Source organism: Atractosteus spatula, chromosome 8, assembly GCF_055471065.1.
Source record: "Atractosteus spatula isolate fAtrSpa1 chromosome 8, fAtrSpa1.hap1, whole genome shotgun sequence".
NCBI classification, from domain to species: domain Eukaryota; kingdom Metazoa; phylum Chordata; class Actinopteri; order Semionotiformes; family Lepisosteidae; genus Atractosteus; species Atractosteus spatula.
The window spans coordinates 31,708,328-31,726,457 of record NC_142713.1 but is presented as its reverse complement, the minus strand read 5'-3'; the positions used below and the strand labels follow the sequence as shown (position 1 = coordinate 31,726,457).

The following is an 18,130-nucleotide window of genomic DNA, read 5'->3' as shown; positions in this document are numbered from 1 at the left end:
ATCATAATTAGAACAAGAGGGTCAAATGTACGTTTTGATATTCAGAAAGTTTAAGTATTAGACAATCAAATTCATGCACGGCCACTGAACTGAAAACCGATTTAACGGACAGAAAACAGTACAAATAAGGGGTGAATGCTCAAATTGGGGTGATGAGTACCACAGGGTTCTGTATAAAGATCACTGCTGAAATTAGACTGTATCAACTAGATTCTGGTACAGTCAAAAAGGAGGATTAACACTGGAGCTGAAGCTTCAAAGGAAATTCAATAAGATTTACACAACTCCAAAATACTTCGTGGGTAACAATTACTGTAGAGAAGTGCAGAGTTCCGTGCAGATATTATTAAAATTCTAATTGGGAAACATTAAACAAAGAATAAACCTATGAAAGGCCTAAGCCATTCATTTGTAGGGTGGGGAAGCAACAAGAAAGGCAAAATGTTAGTATACATATTGTAAATGTTATGCCTAAATGTCCAGCATGCTACCAAAACATCTTTAGAATACCGTGTGCAAAAATGGTCACCAAACACCTTATTGGTGTTACATGATTTGATTTTTCTAATCCTCCACTGACAGCTTAAGCAAAATTAATCTTTTTAGTCCTGAAAGGAAGACACTTGCATCAGGCGCCCTTATTTAAGTTTGGAAAATCCCCAAAAAGCATTATAAAAGTGAAACTATTGGATCTTATGGGGTTTGCGTCCTTTGAAATCCAAGTCCTAGAGTAATCCTTTAGTCAATCACTCTCAGTGCATGGAGTGTACTCTACAATGGCAGACAAATGAGTTAGCTTTATAAAATCATGAAATGGACAGATAACCCGATTTGTCCTGATATGTATAAAATGTGCAACCAATTCAAACCACTGCTGAAAGAGTGATTTGAGTATACTTCAGTGAGACTTTAAATACAAATTAGTAGGATGCAAAGCTGAATAAGTGGAAAAATAAGACATTTTCAGCTTGCTACTCGAAGGTTAAGAAAATCCTCCACATCCATACCTTTATCACACTACATATAGACAAAATATGGGAGACCACAAATGCGTGATTGAGTACTCAAGCAATATCTGTTCAGAAAATCTAAAGCTCAACTTTCGTGCCCGTTTCACAATATTTCACTAACTCTGGGTTCAAGCCCTCAAACTTGCAAACAACTGACAGAGCCAACTAGAGTCCGGGAGGCTATAGACCAGAGACAATGTGCCTCATTACTGTTTTGCAGAACATTCAGAGAGAGTTTCTGTATTAGAGTAAAATCCAAGTTCAGAACATGCACAGTTTTCTGAAGTTTCATCATCAGACATTGCAAGGGAATTCATTACCTAACTCTGTAGGGTTTCTTTGTTTTTGTTAAACATCGAACAACTTACCTAGAAACTTGCTTGGGCAGGTGGTTGGTCAAATTTTCCACGAAAAGCAGTACAAACAAAAACAAAAGCAGGGATATTGTTTTTGGTCATAGGACCACCTTCATTGTCTGGTCCAATGGTGCTCCTTTACCCTGGAACAACCGTGCAGATCTCATGAACGTACCTGATAGGTCACTGCTCTCGATGCGGCGTAGGTCTGAGTCCACCCAGAACAGCTTGCCCAGTTCATTGTCTATGGCCAAGGCAACCGGCTTCCCTAGACCAGTGAAGAACAACACCTCCCTTTCAGTCCCATCCAAGGCTGCACGCTCAATTCTTGGGGACCTGTCTTGCAGGTTTGTGAAGTACATGTACCTGACAAAATCGAAAGCAAGAAACACTGTTAAGAAATTACCAGAAATCCACGGGTAAAGGTTTATTCCACGTTTAAAAATGTCAATGTTAGAAAGGTTCCAAGGGGCATTATGTTTTAATATTTAACATTGTCTAATTTTACTGTAGGGAATTTTAGACCTACAGCTTGACAAACTGAGTGAGAAATAACATTCTCAATAAGAAGAATCATTTACTACTCAGATGTCAAAGGGAAAGAAAAGACATGCACCAGGATGGAGTTCATTTACAATTACACTATGCAACAATTAATTTTAAACAACAGCTGCTGGAACATTTGAGTTGTGTGTGAAATGAGCGGCTCAGTGTGGGCATATAAAGGACTACAGGCTTGGCTAGCAGAAAAAACCTACCCTCTTTCTGGGTTGACAACGATGGCCCTGGGCCTGTCTTGTTCGCCACGCAGAACCACGCCCACCCTCCGCCCATCCGTGCGGGTAACATTGATGACATTGGTGATCTCATTGGTCCAGTAGATGAAACGGCTATAAATGTCAATGCTTAAGTCGTGGGGCTGCATGCCAAGACCGTGACTGGTCACTGCGCTGGACACCACTGTCATACTCTAAGAGAAAGAACCCATAAATTATATAGGACGACATTTCAGCTAAAATCAAATGAATGCATGAAGAAACGGCTTCAGACACTTTCATCAGAATGTGCCTAGCGACATTAGCACATGTAACATCTTGTAAGACTAAGTCACAAAGCTCACTAACTGGCTATACCTGGTTACCATCTTCCTGCGCTCTCCGAATGACATTCTGCTTGGAATCTATCCAGTAAAGATGTTTGTCCAGAGGATCATAATCGATGGCTCGCACGTTGCGTAGACTGTGGATGGGCAGGATAATGTCAGGACTCTGCTGTTCGTCTATCACCATCCGATTGATAGCAGTTTTCTGGCTGAAGAGGAGGAACGATGTAGGGGCTAGAAGAACAACAGACAGAAACCGTGAGTGGCTTCTAAAGGAATGGAGTGCAGGCACTGAAAAAATAAGGATGGCAACGAGATCGTGATGAGATGAAGCTGTATCGCTACAAAAAACAAAGACCTTCGGGGCATACAGAACCACAAAGACCAAAGTTAACCTCACCAATGTCAACATGCAACCAACAGTAAAACACATTACACTGATGCGATAAAACCATCTATTTGATTTATGAAAAGTACTTTTGCCTTTATTAATTATTTTCATAGAGGGGCAGTATTTCACTTTCTTCAAAATTTATAGCCCACTACAAACTCAATAGTACACATACTTACAAACACATGCTATAAACTCCAGAAGAAGAGTCTCTAAATAATTTAAAATGTATTTTCACAGTCAAATATGGAGATGGATCTAGTTATGTTTAAACTCAGCTTCATTTTTTTCAACTCTTGCCAAGTTGGCAAAAACTGTAGAAACCACACTGGCTTATAAAGAAAAAAAATGAAGTCTGTCTTCTCATTTAAATGAAAAACAGTCACTCTATTCCTATTATATAAAAGTAGATATAAACAGCAGCATATTTACACAGTAAAATGAAAATATTTACTTAAAGTAGTCAATTAAATCTACATAGAAAAGCCAAGAAATACCCACATATATTCAGGTAAAAAAATCTAGATAATTAAAAATGTTTACAGTCTTGCTGAACAAAATGGAAAAGATGTTAAAAAGCAAAGAAACCTAATGACTAAAACTAATTTAAAACATATATTGGCTATTGTATTAAGACTTTTACCTAATCTGACTTGACAGTGCCCTTAAGTGAAGACTGATTCCTGCAGTACTATGAGAACAGCAAAATAGCAACCAACATACTACATGCAACAAGATCACTGGACCTGCCACAACTTTGTGACCAATGGTAGAAAAGTGGTTTGAGCTGTCGAGACTGAATTTGCTAGGCTCTAATGAAATCCTCATGTGGTGCATGTCCACAAAGGACTATGTCCAAACTACATCAGTCACGAGCTGTACAGTAACGCAGCACGCAAAGATTTTCCAGTGCATAGAGTTCCACCATTTACAACCCTGCAGCACTAAGACAGCACTGGCATCATGCTTATATTGAAATGGTTTTGGAAAGCCTCCCGCACCACACAGGCAACAAGCACCAGGTCTCCATCAAAAGATACGGGTCCTGGACTTGATGGCAGTCTCCGTGGGTCCATACACACAATAAGGCTAAGAAATGCTTGCTTTCAGTGGCTACTGTATGAAGCAGAAGATGGAAAAGCATTAACAGCTACAAAGAGCTCGCTCACCGCTGCAGGTCTTGTTGTCAGAATTAAGGGAGTAGTGAGCCGGGCAGCCGCAGACAAAGCTACTGACTGGCACAGCCAGGCAGAGGTGGGAACAGTGCCCGTTGGTGGAGGCACAGGCATTCCAGCCGCCCTGCCTGGAGGAGTGAAACACCAGGATGTCCATGACATAGTCCAGGTGGCCCTGGATGATGGTGCGGTTCTGCCCACTGGTCTTGTTGGCTCTCTCAATGCTGCGCTGGCTCCAGTCAGTCCAGTAGATGTAGTCTTGGTACTGCGTCAGGCCAAACGGATGGGGCAGGTCGTCTGCAATGACCTCACGCTCCTGGCCTGCACCATTCAAATACACAGAAAGGGACAGCACACACAGAAAGAAAAAAAAAACACATTAGCCAGCTGGATGGCACATGGTCTATTTTAGGCACAAATGATATACTTAAGCCAATGCTATTTTTTAACTTTAAATTGCTACTTCTTGCAAACAGGGACATATTCTTAGAATTAGAATAATAGTAGTATCATTTTTAGGCCTTTCATAGCTGGACTCAATCCTAGTTAAAATTACGCTGCAAAAATGCTTTACAGGAGAAATCTTATGCCACATTTAAGTGAAAAAAAGCTTTTTGTTTAAACGAGGCATTTAACAGTTTTAAAGGACACTAAATATCATGGCACTGTGGGATTGAAACTAAATTTAAACATTATATCTTTTTTGTAACTAGATATCTTAATTACACACAGGCAAATTTTAGAGGCAAAGAACTACTTATGCAGCTGTATGACAAATTTGAAAGTCCTCAGTTATTTTGACATATTGCAGTAATAAGGAAAATACAGGAAAACACTGCAAAGTATGGAAGACAAGATTGTGTATTAGGTGGAGTTCAGTACCAAGTAAATTACTTGTGTATGGTTTGATACTGATTTGGTTGGAAACGACTCTTAAGGGAAAAAAAACTGCCTTGCTCTATATGGGTCGTTCACATTCTCAGTATATCTATTTAAATGACTAAATTTTGGTTTGGAGTATCTCCAACTGTCCCTGAAGACTCCTGTGATAAAAAAAAAGTCTGAGAAAATGTCAATGAGAATAAGAGAAAAACAGTCACCAAGCATGTTGGAGGATTCAATAAGTGTGGTGTCCAGGTCAGTCCAGTAAAGTCTTCGCTCGGCGTAGTCGATGGTCAGGCCATTGGCTCGTCCTACATTTGGCACAAGAGTGATGCGTCCAGTTCCATCCATCGCCGCTCGGTCAATTTTGGGTTTTCCACCCCACTCTGTCCAATACATAAAACTGGAAAGACAAAAGAAAGTAATTGCAAGACCACACACTAAAAAGACTACAAAGATATAGGCCAACTCGCACAAGCCATAGGGAGCAGATGAGCTTGCTAGGAACCAATTACAAGCTTTTGGAGACTAGAAAAGAAATGCTGTTGACTCATATCACCTCAAGTTGTCAGCTGTTTAGATAACAAATGTCAATGATGTCATCCTATTGGGCAATCAGGAGAGGATAAGAGGAATAATTAAGAAGTTTAAAAGTCTACAAATTTGTGAATATAGTTATTCAACTCAGATTTCCACAAAGAGCTAAACAATGTTTATTTTAATGTTTCCAATATTTAGTATGATATGAAATCCAGACAATGTCTCATTCTGAGAATTATACATTAGGACAGAGTACAAATACTGTTCTATGCTGCCATACGAAAAGAGCTCTGCCAAACTGGGGATAATTTAGCCAAGCCTGCCAATACAGACTGTGAAAAGATCGACGTTCCTTACACCTCAAAGTTTAAACTTTTAAAATGAGAAAAGACGAAAGAATTAGAGAGCCAAGAGGTTCCCTTTTCCCCATCTGGATACGTCTATAGAAATATCAACTGTAAATTGATACAGAGGAATATAGCAAGTTAAAGCTTCATAAATTACCTACCTAATGTTTCACTCTCAGAGCAGCACCAGTTTAACACATGAAGTAATTTCAAAGTCATTTAAGAAATGTTATCCTTAAATACAGGAATTGAGGCTTTTTCTGGCTATTATTAACTCATTTTAAGTTCTCAGCAAAAAATGTGAATTGCAGACTCATCACCACCATACCTAAATATATTTGGCTAATGCTTTTAGCCAGACTTACATTGGCACCCATTTATAAGGAACAAGTAATAGGTTTATTCCATGCTGAAAAAAAGAAGAAAGAGAACACAACGTTTCGGCCGTGGAGCCTTCTTCAGGTGTGCAGGCTCCACGGCCGAAACGTTGTGTTCTCTTTCTTCTTTTTTTCAGCATGGAATAAACCTATTACTTGTTCCTTTGCAGCCTACGCATGCTGACGCAGCTACCCACCTGAACTACCCATTTATAAGGCCACGTATGTGACTAGAACTCTTCTGATAAAGTAGTCACTGCTGAGACTAGGGCCCTATCCACTGCTCCAGTGAAACAGAACTATCCACTGCCTTCAGAAATTTCATTACCTCTCATAACTGGGTAATAAAACTAACCCAAGTTCAGAATATACAGATCAATAAGTCATTTCTATTACAAGGAAGGAAAAGAACATTTGTATTAGAGGATCATGAGTTGCAATAGGACTTAAAGGAATATCCTACCCTGACGGGATAAAAGAAGGGTTTTGTTTAAGTATTCAAAATCCTCAAAAGGTAAGTTACTTTTAAACAGAGAACAGGACACACTTCTCTACATAAAAGATAGTCGGAGTATGGAGCAAGCTACCCTCCCCTGTTGAGGAAGCTAATGTCCTGGCTTCCTTCACAAAATGTCTGCTCAGAATCCTCTCACCTCTTCACAAAGAGCACCCACATGAGCTAAGTGGGCTGAAAGACCACTTCTCATTTGCAAACTAAGTTCTTTTGTAATTAAAATAGATGAAGGAGTGAAACAAAGAAAATGGCCATCCCTCATTAGAAAGTCAATTACTTCATACTAATGCTACCCATAGCATATCCATGCATTCACTGTATCAATTCCTGGTTTTGCACCCTGTAGAGTTTTGTTGCCACTTAATGAAATAAAAGGCTTCTATGAACTTCTGTTCTGTTAGGTATAAGGTAACCTAACGTTTGCTCTACCTAATGGTCATATCCTGCATCCTTACCTTTATTATTTATTAAGCTGATTTTAGGAAAATGGGCATAGAGTTCCTTAACATTAAACATTTTTATATTTGTGAGCCAAAGCAATTGCTTTCAAACTAGGTGAATTATGTAAAACATCAAACCAATGCAATATCCCAATCTTAAAGCACTTTCAATACGCAATTTACACTTTTAAACTGTGCAAAATGCAAAATATTTTCCATTCGTAATTGTGCCTTGTTAACCAATAAAGTAATGAGTGCAGTATGAAAAGTTGAGATATGTCAGTAATAAATGTTAGCCCTCCTGCCCCCCTCTTTTGCTTCCTGACAAAAACAAGAAACCACACATGGTAGAAGACGTGCTTGAGTTTATACATGGACACAAAAGACGACTGGTTTGCAGGTTTTAACCATACTCCAATGATGCCACGCAACGAGGAAACAATCCAAGAATATTGCTGACAGGAAAATTGCATTGCAAAATCTAAGGCAGGGGTGTCAAGCGTCTGGCCCGCCAAGCCCATTTGTTCAGCCCACGTAGCAATTGCGGTCAGAGCCATCGGCGGGGATTCAATTCACGCTCTGAGCCCGAACAGCCCACACACGAAGGAGGCACCCCTTGTGACATTACAGTAAGTCTCGCATACAGAAATCCCTGTGGTTCTCGGCTTTTACCCAGCCACTAGTCCGACATGAGCGCATATTGGCACAAAAACCACAAGGATAAATAGTCATTGCAAGACCGGTACAGATACCTCCTCCAAAACCCTAGTCCAAGTACAGGTGCCACTTCAGCATCTGAGCCAGCACTGGTCCCCTTTTTATAATCTCAAAAGGAGAAGAAAAAAGTAACGTGGTTCAAAAGAGAGGGGGAAATTTAAATTTATTTGCAGAAGTGAATGAAAAGCCAACACATTCCTTCATTTCTACAACAGGAAGCTGCTGTCAAGAAGTCATATTAGTTTAGGATTGACGTTTTTGCTGATTTTACATGTGGTATCTGGCAAACAGTGTTTTACATTTTCAGTGTTTATTTTTTTGTCATGAGACACATCTTTAACCTTACCTAGGGTAATCTCGAGGAACACAACCTAACGGTCAAACATAACACTGACCACCTGTGACATGAGCTGGAGAAAACAGGCCACAGTGTCAAGCACTGGCAAATAACACTTGCACTCAACGTCACTGTGAGGTGAGTGTTTGAAACGTACGAGCAAGATGAGAATATAAAAAACCTGGGTGCTGAAATAAGGTATAGTGATGCATCACCACACCTGCAACACACTCACCCTTCTGCTGGGTCCAACGCCAGAGCTCTAGGGCTGTCCAAGTCCTTCCACACCAGGACCTGCCGGTGCTGTCCATCCAGCTTGGCTACCTCGATGCGGTTGGTCCCGGTATCGGCCCAGTACAGGTTTTTACCCAGCCAGTCCACTGCCATGCCCTCAGGGTAGTCCAGCCCAAACTCCACTACATGCTCCAAGGCACTGCCATTCATGAATGCCCGACTGATGGTCTGAAAATAAAGCAAACAAGTCCACAATAAAGCCAGCAATAAGGAAGCGACTATTCATTCAATGTCTGCAGCACCAGAACGTGCTGACATGAGAGAACGGCCACTGTTCTAAACCAAGCCCCTAACAGACTCAAAGCAGATTTGAAAAAATATCCAGTCGATTTTAATGTGTAAAGACGTGGGTCCTATTGCTCCCCGTCAAATGCACATTCATTTGCCCAACACGTGGCAGGGAAGGCAGCATGTAGCCCTTTAGAAAAAAAATATAAAAAACAGCAGAACTGTCTATTCTGGTGGAAAAACTGAAAACAAAAATAAGCCATCAATTATTTTCTAGGCAGAGTCTCTGGGGAGCCCATTATTCCTGACAGCTCGGCGCTGCAGGCACACCGCTCCAGCAGTGAGGAGGCTGCTCTCACCTTCAGTGTGATGTCGGTCCAGTAGATGCGATTGTCCGTGACATCGAAATCCAAAGCGGAGGCTTCCTTCACTCCCGTGAGGGGGATGGCTACGTTGTTGTTGTTGGTTTCCAGGGAGATGCGGCGAATGTCAGTATGTCTCGAGAACAGCAGAAAGGCTTCAGGGACGATACAGGTGCTCATGTCACTGATGAGCTCCAGGCCAATGGGGCACGCACACTGCACGCCCTGGGGCTTGTACAAGCAGAGGTGGCTGCAGCCCCCGTTCTCATCAGCACAGGGGTTCGTACCTTGCAGGAAAGAGAAAACCATGTTAACTTTTAGTCGGCATCAGCCAATCAAAGACTTTCTGCTCCCATTACTGAACCAAGATCCTTTCACTTCTATTGTCTGTTGTGTCTGTCCAATGCCTTATAAATCCAGTATCAATAAGTATTTTTTAATTTCATTTTAAAATCAAAAGGAAACTGCAGACATCTCTCCTCTTTAATTAAACTGATCTCAAAACCTCAGATTTTGTTATACACAGCCATCTGGTTTTCCTTTTGTACCTTTTCCTCTAAACTTCACTTTTTTAAAGCACTTTTTGAATGTGAGCACAGAACTGCACAAAATGTGGAATAGCAATTAAGCTCTTAAATTTACGTTGCCTCAGACACTCCAACACATTTTCCCAATCATTCCTTTGGATAGGGGTCTATTTCGAAATCTGACAGCATTCAAATTCATCATAAGATATTTGCGGTAAGTGAATGATTCTCCACCTCACCTCCCTTCAGCCTGGTCACACAGCTCTTTACATACATAACAACGCTTGAGAAAAAGTGCCTGTGACGCACGAAATGGAGTGTAACGTGCGAGCTAACCAATGCTGAGAGCAATGGACAGAAGACTCATCCCGAGTGAAACAGATTCTTACCGATGATTTGGTGTACATTTGTAGCCTTCAGACCCATCAGGTCCGGCAACTGGTCGATGATGATCTCGCGTTCTGCGGTACGCTTGTGCACGCGTTCAATACTTCGCCGTTGCCAGTCTGTCCAGTAAATGAAGTCCCCCAGCAGCGTGAAGCCAAAGATGTGGGGCAGCTTGTCCTCCACTAGGATTCGACGGCCAGTTGCGTCCATGCTCATGACCTGCCACAGAGAAAAAAGGGGGTCTGTGTGTCAGAGCAAACGCAATTTCATAGAGCAACTAGCACAAATACTCCATTAAACCTGGAAACGTCAGAATTAGAAAAGCAGCAGGTCAGTTACAGTCATTAAAAATATATTTTTAAAGCCCTTCCAGTCTTAACACAGGATAAGTTATTTAGAATCCATCTATCCCAAAGCTAATTTGCCCCCTTTAGGCAATACAAGCAAACTTCTCACATAGCTAAATAAAATTCAGGGATTCTCTCCAATGGTTATAATAGTCTGTCAATCTATACTTGAGGAGGGTAAAGGAAGAGTCCAGAATACACGGAGATTGAGTACAAAGCAAGCAGGCCATGTTCCGTGCATATGAATGGGATTTGGTCATGAAACTAGGTCTACCCATGTTACACCATGCTCTACTGGATAATTAGATGTTACTGAATCGTTACTATTGTGCAATACAGAGAACTCGAGTTTGACTCCACTGAAAATTATATAGCTCGATTAAGCCTACAATGGGGGGTAAAGATTTAATTTTATGGAACAAAGGGAACACTACCATCTACTGGTTCACTAATGCTATTTTTAAAGGACCTCATTTTGAATGGTCTCCGGACCAAGTGCTGTACTCAGGTTTTGATTAGCTTCTGAAATTCAATGCTCATGACTAAATCATTACCTGCATCATTTTCTGAAATGTTGTACAAATCTACCAGTTTTTATAAAAGACTTTAAGAAATTATTAATGCAAGACATGAATAAAGTACCACCATAAAGACAGCTGTTTTTTCTTGCAGACAACCTGCTCCATTGTTATAAGGCGGGAAAGTAGAACATAAAGCAGCAGTACACTGTAAATGGATTTCAAGATGGCCTGAGAAATGCAAAAAGCACAGCAACCTGGCTATAGCTTGCTGTGGCTCTAATAAAGAACATCTGTAAGAGCAAACAAACAAGGGCACATATGGCCACCACATTTACTCCAATCACAAATACACTTTGGAAACTTTAAACTTGAGAGCATGCATGCGCACTACATGAACAGGGGAGCTGCTGTAATTAAACTATTTACTATCTCCAAACCGATACACAGCACTTGTTGATACAATGTTCCCTTACCAGGGTAGGGTAGTGTTATTCCATACTTTCACTATGCGATAGTTTCCAAGGTCCAGCACCTTAGCTTGCTGGTCTATGGTCTTGGAATGGAAACAAAATACCCAAAAACAACTCAAATACAAAGGCTCATGGATGACTAATATTTTACAGAGCATATCTTTAACATATCATAAAAGAAATGGGTGGAGTAATAAAGCACTAGTTACCAACACCTCATATTGTTCTGAAAGCTACATTTTAAGCAGTGATTGTCTGGCATACGGATCTTTGGAAAACAGTTTTTCAGCAATATAGTGCATTCTCACTAAAACCCAGAAGTAGCTTATGAAACTGACTACAGTGAACAGTTAGTAAAAAACATTTAAAATGGTCTAAACTAGACTGTCAAAACAAGCAGAAATGCTGACCAACAATTGCTCAATCTAAAAAAAAAACACTGCTCTTTATAAAACTAGCCAATGGTGAGGGGCGATCACTTTATAAGTTGAACTTCGTGTACCTCATCAGGTGTGTCAAGAGACTCTTGGAGCAGACGTGTTCAATGAAAGCCTTTTGTTCAACAATCCTCTCCCTTTTCTTAGCTCCCAGCCACCAGGGCTGCCAATTCTATGGACTTCTGAAATTCTACACTCCAGAAAACTTGTTTTGTTTCCAGGAACTTTTCTGGCTTGCATTGCTGGCTGCCTTGTTTGCATTTTATTGTTTCCAGACTGCATAAATAGAATTTATCTAGAAGCTGCACGACGTAACAGCTCCTTGTAAGTTACAAGCAGATACTGAATGGTTACAAACATGAAGAACACAATCTTCTTCAGTATCCATCTAGGACATTAGACCAGCAAACAGAACAAAGAACAGAAACAATCAATTAATAATCATGGTGTTAACAGCCACAGGTTTTTCCAACTGATACTGCATGTGAAGTAGTCTGTAAAGAAACATCTTAGGGCAAACTCAGCAGCCAGTGCTGACTGGTCAACCTTTGGCTTAAATGATTGCACAGGGAATTCACATTTTCTCAGGTCACTTGAGAGGCTTTAATCTATTTGTTAAATATATTAATCTCATGTGGTTTAAAACAATATACATATTAATAAAGTTTCCATCCTCAACCAAACAGTTTCAGCCAGAAGGTCTCCAATGGTTTGGGAGTTGTAACCACAATGTGGTGTGGGTTTCACATTCTGGGGCTATTCTAAACATTGAAAACCACAACTAGAGTACAGTCTACAACAGGAACCAGATGTGGGCTTTACCGCAAACACCACCTCACTGAGCTGCGAGAGCCAGGGGCCTGTCCAGGCCTCCCCCTCCACAGTCTGTAGAGACAGGCTGCAGTCTTGCAGGTGGAGATGCAGCTGTAACCCCTTCACCACAGAACTTGCTGCACTGCTGAAGAAGTCTCCAATACACTGACAGGGAGATAAGGGCATCGCTGATTCGCTTTGCAACAGCCTGCAGCAAAACAAACAGTAGTGACTGCAACAATCTAGTAGCTGAAGTCACTGAAGTCACAACAGCTCACAGGCTCTCAGCCAAGTAGTACAAACAGAACACAATGAGTAAAGGAACTGGAGTGAATAAGGATATGTTTGGTATTGAACTTCCAGTGACAATCACAAGATAAATGTATGACTGATATCTGTCATGATAAAAAGAGACCTGGGGAAAAGTGAGCAGGCTTGAACAACTCAAATGCTGCTATTTCCTGTAGAGTTCTAATACATCAGGATGTCCCTCAGGTGTATACAGGCCAGACGAACCGCCTAGCTAAAACGTGGCGCTGCCAAGCCCAACAAATGCGTGTACGCCGACCACATTTGCACAAGAATCCACAATGTAATACAGTTTTGTAGTAATATACCAGCCAGGAGCTGCAATGGCACGTAAAGCGCATAGCTCTCAAGTCTCATGCACTGAAAACGAATCTCATGGTCTCGCACCTTGGTTTTCTTGCAGGAAACCTCATACACTATCACTAGAGTATCTCATACACTCTCACTAGAGTATACAGATGGTGGCTTTTATATGAATAACGAGTGTAAATTGAATCAAAGCTGAAAAAAGGCTGAAACCTAGGACAAGAGAAAGCTGACAGTGGAAATTAAAAGTAAAAAGGGCTCTTAGATTAATAAATCCCTTTACAGTCATTTCACAATTTTAATGCCAATACTGAGCTAATTCTGTGATCTTGAGAACCAGAACTCTTCTTGATCCAGGCAGAACCGGGTTTCCCCAGGTTCTAGTTAAGATCATTTCCCCTAGGTTGATGTACTGTAGAAAATCCTGTATTCTTGCTTTAGAATATACCATAAACAGGGTTCTGCACCAACACCAGTGCAAGAGTCAAACAAGGCCAATGTCACAGGGCTCTTCCCCTGTGGCTCAGTGAATAAGCCAGTCTCAGCCCTGCCACAATAAACAATTACAGATTTACAATGTAGTTGCAAGAAAAACAGCAAAGAGGGATTGCTGAATGACAGAACCTGAGTAGAGATTCGCTGCCATCTTTGAGCCCCCATGTCCCTTAAAACCAACTGTGTTATATACTAAAAAAAAAACCTTTTTACAGGACCATCTTCCTTCCCTTTCCTGGTCTGCTGCGGTTGTCATGAATCCTGCCACAGCAGTAATAGCAGGGTTTATTCTGCATATTCCTAGAATTCTTCACCGAATACCATTGGGAGGCTGTGGGATGGAGTCCATCACAGGTGACTTGGGCAGATCTCCAGAAGCATTACCTCCTACAACAACTCCAGCTGTGGGGACGTTCTAGACATGCTCAGCAAAACAAAATCACACATATCACACACTCTCTCTTGATGTACAATGTCAGAAGCTACAAGTTACTACAGTGATCCCTACGACAGTTACTACTAAGCCAAAAATAAAACCTTCAGAAAATTCTGAACATAAGCTCATTTACTATGCGGCAGTGAACACATGTAGATTCTTTTTCTTTCCACTCCTGGATTAACACGCTATACCCCTCAAACAGTTTTTCACATAAAAATGAACTGCCCAACAGTGAGATTTCGCCTCAAGGTGAATTTCGATACCTGCACTGAAAAAGATGTGACCAAAAAAAAGAGCCTCTGCAAATGTACAGCAATGGCCACCATTACATATAATACTCGGCGTTTTAAATTCACCAGCCTCAAAAAGAAGGAAACAAGACTTTTCACACTGCATTGCTCCTTTTTGTGACAATTTATATTAGAATGTTTTATAAGAGGGCTCTGCAAGAGACATAAGGGCAGGAAATTTCAGGCTTTCAAAAAAAATCAAACGTACCCATAATTCCATGGGCATCTTGTAAATGAATATCCAGTGTAAATGCACTAAGGACCATCACATACAAATGGCAACACAGTGAAAGTGCAAAACAAACCAGATTATGGAAGCTTTTTCTTAGTTTGTGATTACAGAAACGGATCCTAGCATCAGTTCTACTTAATTGTGATTAAGTAGTCACAGCCATAAGGAGGCGTGTTCCCACAGCAGGCCTTGGTCACAGTTCAAATGTGTGTTGGCATTTGGGAGAGTGAAAGAAAAACATGAATGTGGACTGACTATGACAAATTAAAAGGCTCCGAGTGGCACATTCATGTTTATGAAACAGCCAATGTTCACTTGAATAATGCATCTCGCAGGACAGCAACCCAGTGCAGAGGGACAACTTAAAAAATGAAAAGCAGCTTAAGCACAAAAGTACAGGATAATCAGGGAGGTAACAGCCAGAAACACTGGAGCCGTTTTAGTATTTTAAGCAGGCAGCTTGCAAATGACCTGCAGGCTCTATGGAATCCCAAAGGAGAAAATTATATGCCAAGATAAGCAAGACCCTGAATGTCGTTCTACACATTTCATATCATTGAAAGCCAGTAATTTACTGTGATGTCTTTACAGCAGTTCATTAACTTGGCTTTTTTGTTGCCAGCATATAGGTTCTAGTGGTCTCATGAGAAGAGAAAACTGCATGCTAAACAGTGCTCATTTCAGAAAAGTTTCAAAATTTCACTTCATAAAACAGTTTTAAAAAACTGCACCTCTTTTGTGTGCGAGTGGTTCTCAATGAAAAAAATAAAAGCAATTTTATTGGGTGCAGGTATCCGTAAGGAATATTACGCACTTAAGCAGGCTTAATATTACTTAAGTGAAAGCAGTACATACCAGACAACTTCATATACTAGAACAGTACAATATAAAGTGTAGAATCAGACTAATACATTCCATATAGTAAATAGTCTAACAATGAAGTTATTAAAAGCAGTAAACTCTAAGCAAAATAAGTTGTATTTTGCAGTGAACTAGTAATACTAATTTAAGGAATTAACTAGAAAAAATCATCACTAAATTAATAATAGATGGGGAAAAATTCATTTTAAAAGCTAACGTACATGTAAATATACCATTCAGAAAAACATCATACTTTAAATGCTGGACTAATTTTAACACTGCAGTCCTACAGTGTTGAACACATTGACTTCTGACCCTCAAACCTGCTTTAGTCATCATTTTTCAGTGACCTATAGTCAATAAGTAAGTTCAGAGTTGGAAATCAGAATTGGGTTAGGGGAACCAAGATTGACAACAAACCTATGAAAACACCCCCCACCCCCCAAAAAAAATTACTTCAAATAAATGAACACAAACACCATACTAAACTGAAATGCAGTAAAAATAAATGTTTTTAAAAAATAAAAATCACTGGCAAGAAACTTTTCAGTCTCCCTCTCCAGAACTTAAAACTAAGAGAATTTTCAAGCATCTTGTTTAATTATATAGTACATGCCTACTCTGAGGCATTTTGTCTGCATCTGGTCTTCCATTCAAGAGCTCAAAAACTTTAAGCAAAGAATGCATTCTGCAATTTCCCTCACGGGATCAATAAAGTATCTATCTATCTATATGACCGGTGACAGGCGCTCCAATTTTATTGGGAGAATCATGGATTACTTAACAGCAAATTAACAAAAAGCACTATTGCTCTGACCTTGCAATTTATCAAGAACTTTTGTTCCATCTTCTAGAGACATCACTTTCAGCAACACCAGATTCTTCATCCTTTCTCATATGCTTAGGAACCATTTCAATGGCTTAGTAACTACTGTATATAAATATATATTGTTCATAGTGGCAGTCTAGTTAGCATTGCTGCTTCACAGTGCTGGGGCCCTGGGTTCAATTCTGGACCTGAAGTGCTCTCTGCATAGATTTTTTATTTTTGGGAGTTCCCTCCAGGTGCTCCAGTTTCCTCCCTCAGTCCAAAGACATACTGGTGGCTTAACTGGTTTCTGGGAAAGCCGACCCTGGTGACTGTGTGTGTGTGTGTGTGTGTGTGTGCGCGCGCCCGCGCCCTGTGATGGACTGGCATCCTCTCGGAGATGTGACCCTGAACTGGATGAAGCAGTCAGAAAACAGATGGATATATTATGGATAAATTATAAATCACCATCACTGGATGATACGATCATCTATCAATGAAAAATGTAGGACACTATACAACAATCACAGCACACTTGCAAGAGGAAATGAGAGGAAGTCTTAAGTTCGTATATATTTATGGATTGTGCTGAAGTAGACAAGAGGGTATAGAGAAACATTTGCTGGTTCTCAGTCACGTTTGCTTAACAAGGGATAACTGTATATACTGCAATCATTCAAAATCAATAGTCTAAGTAGTGAAAGAAATCCTGCAGGACTCCTCAGTAAAGGGATCACTAGAAGAGACTCTGCTGGACATTTTGCTGTTTGCCATCAACACCCAGAGGTGTGCTCATCAAGAGGATCAAAAGCATCATGCACGGAAAAGACAGCGCTAGACACCATAATTAACATCCGTCAGGGAAAAAAGGAAATTAATCTTTTTCAAAGCTGTGCAATGGTGTTGCCAGCAGCTCCCAGGTGTACAATAAAAACTACAGAAGGGTACGGTCCTTGAATGATATCCATACACACAGATAACGAGACTGTAAAAATGTTCCAGACTGATAACTACGGTTGCCACCGGGATGTACTGCTTTCTGCGTGACCGGCGAGGCCCGTGCGCGTGGGTCACGAGTATCTGCTCTCCCTGCTGCAGCGACAGGCCTCGGTGCTCAGGAGGCCCAGGAGGCCCGGCGGAACAAAGCGCAGCCGCGGCTCTCCAGCCGCGCCGCTGCGCCGCTAAGTGCTGCCGGAGCTGTCGGACAAAGCCAGCTGCCAGGCTAGCCGTGTGCGGCTGCCTGCTGCAGGCGGCCAGATAAACCGGGAACAAAGGCGCCCCGCTGAACGGCCCCGCTGTTCTCCATTAACCCCCGCCGCCACCGCATTATCTCCTCGGGGCCGGGCGAGCGGCACAGCCAGAGCCGCCGACACACAGCTTAATGAACATGCCAAAGCAGGAGCAACAAAACGCAGGGCTGCAGGATAACACGGGATAATACTGGTGGATACAAGCTGGGAGAGGGAGGAGGGGCTGGGTGTAATAATGAGAAATGTGGACATGTTTGGTACATCGTTCTAGTATTATAAGCTGCTTCGAAATGAAACGGGAGGCAAGGAAAGTGCAACTACACCCGACATTGCAATCTGTCACACCTACACTGTATGAATAACTGTACATGCGCTTTAAGCTGGCCTAATCAGATCAATACAATTTAATTATCTTTGGTTTTATAATGTAGGAAGAGGCCTCTATTTAACAGCAATTGGATTTTCAAATCAACATTTCTCTAACTAGACAACTGCTACAGCTTGCCACAGTTCAATTACAGTAAACCTGTAATGCAGGGCCAGTTTTTTTCTGTCAAATACTGCAA

The 18,130-nt window shown here is 41.1% G+C and overlaps 1 protein-coding gene across 1 annotated transcript in view; it reads right to left on the bottom strand.

The window, feature by feature from the left end:
• Positions 1-18,130, bottom strand: part of lrp6 (low density lipoprotein receptor-related protein 6) — a 74,257-nt gene that overhangs the window by 18,515 nt on the left and 37,612 nt on the right. The window contains exons 8-15 of the mRNA XM_088923748.1: positions 9,989-10,205; positions 9,070-9,359; positions 8,424-8,650; positions 5,135-5,319; positions 4,029-4,355; positions 2,500-2,702; positions 2,125-2,336; positions 1,542-1,732 (exon numbers count right to left, since the gene is read on the bottom strand). Coding sequence (XP_088779874.1) covers positions 1,542-1,732; positions 2,125-2,336; positions 2,500-2,702; positions 4,029-4,355; positions 5,135-5,319; positions 8,424-8,650; positions 9,070-9,359; positions 9,989-10,205 — 1,852 coding nt within the window. The remainder of the gene's footprint in view (positions 1-1,541; positions 1,733-2,124; positions 2,337-2,499; positions 2,703-4,028; positions 4,356-5,134; positions 5,320-8,423; positions 8,651-9,069; positions 9,360-9,988; positions 10,206-18,130) is intronic.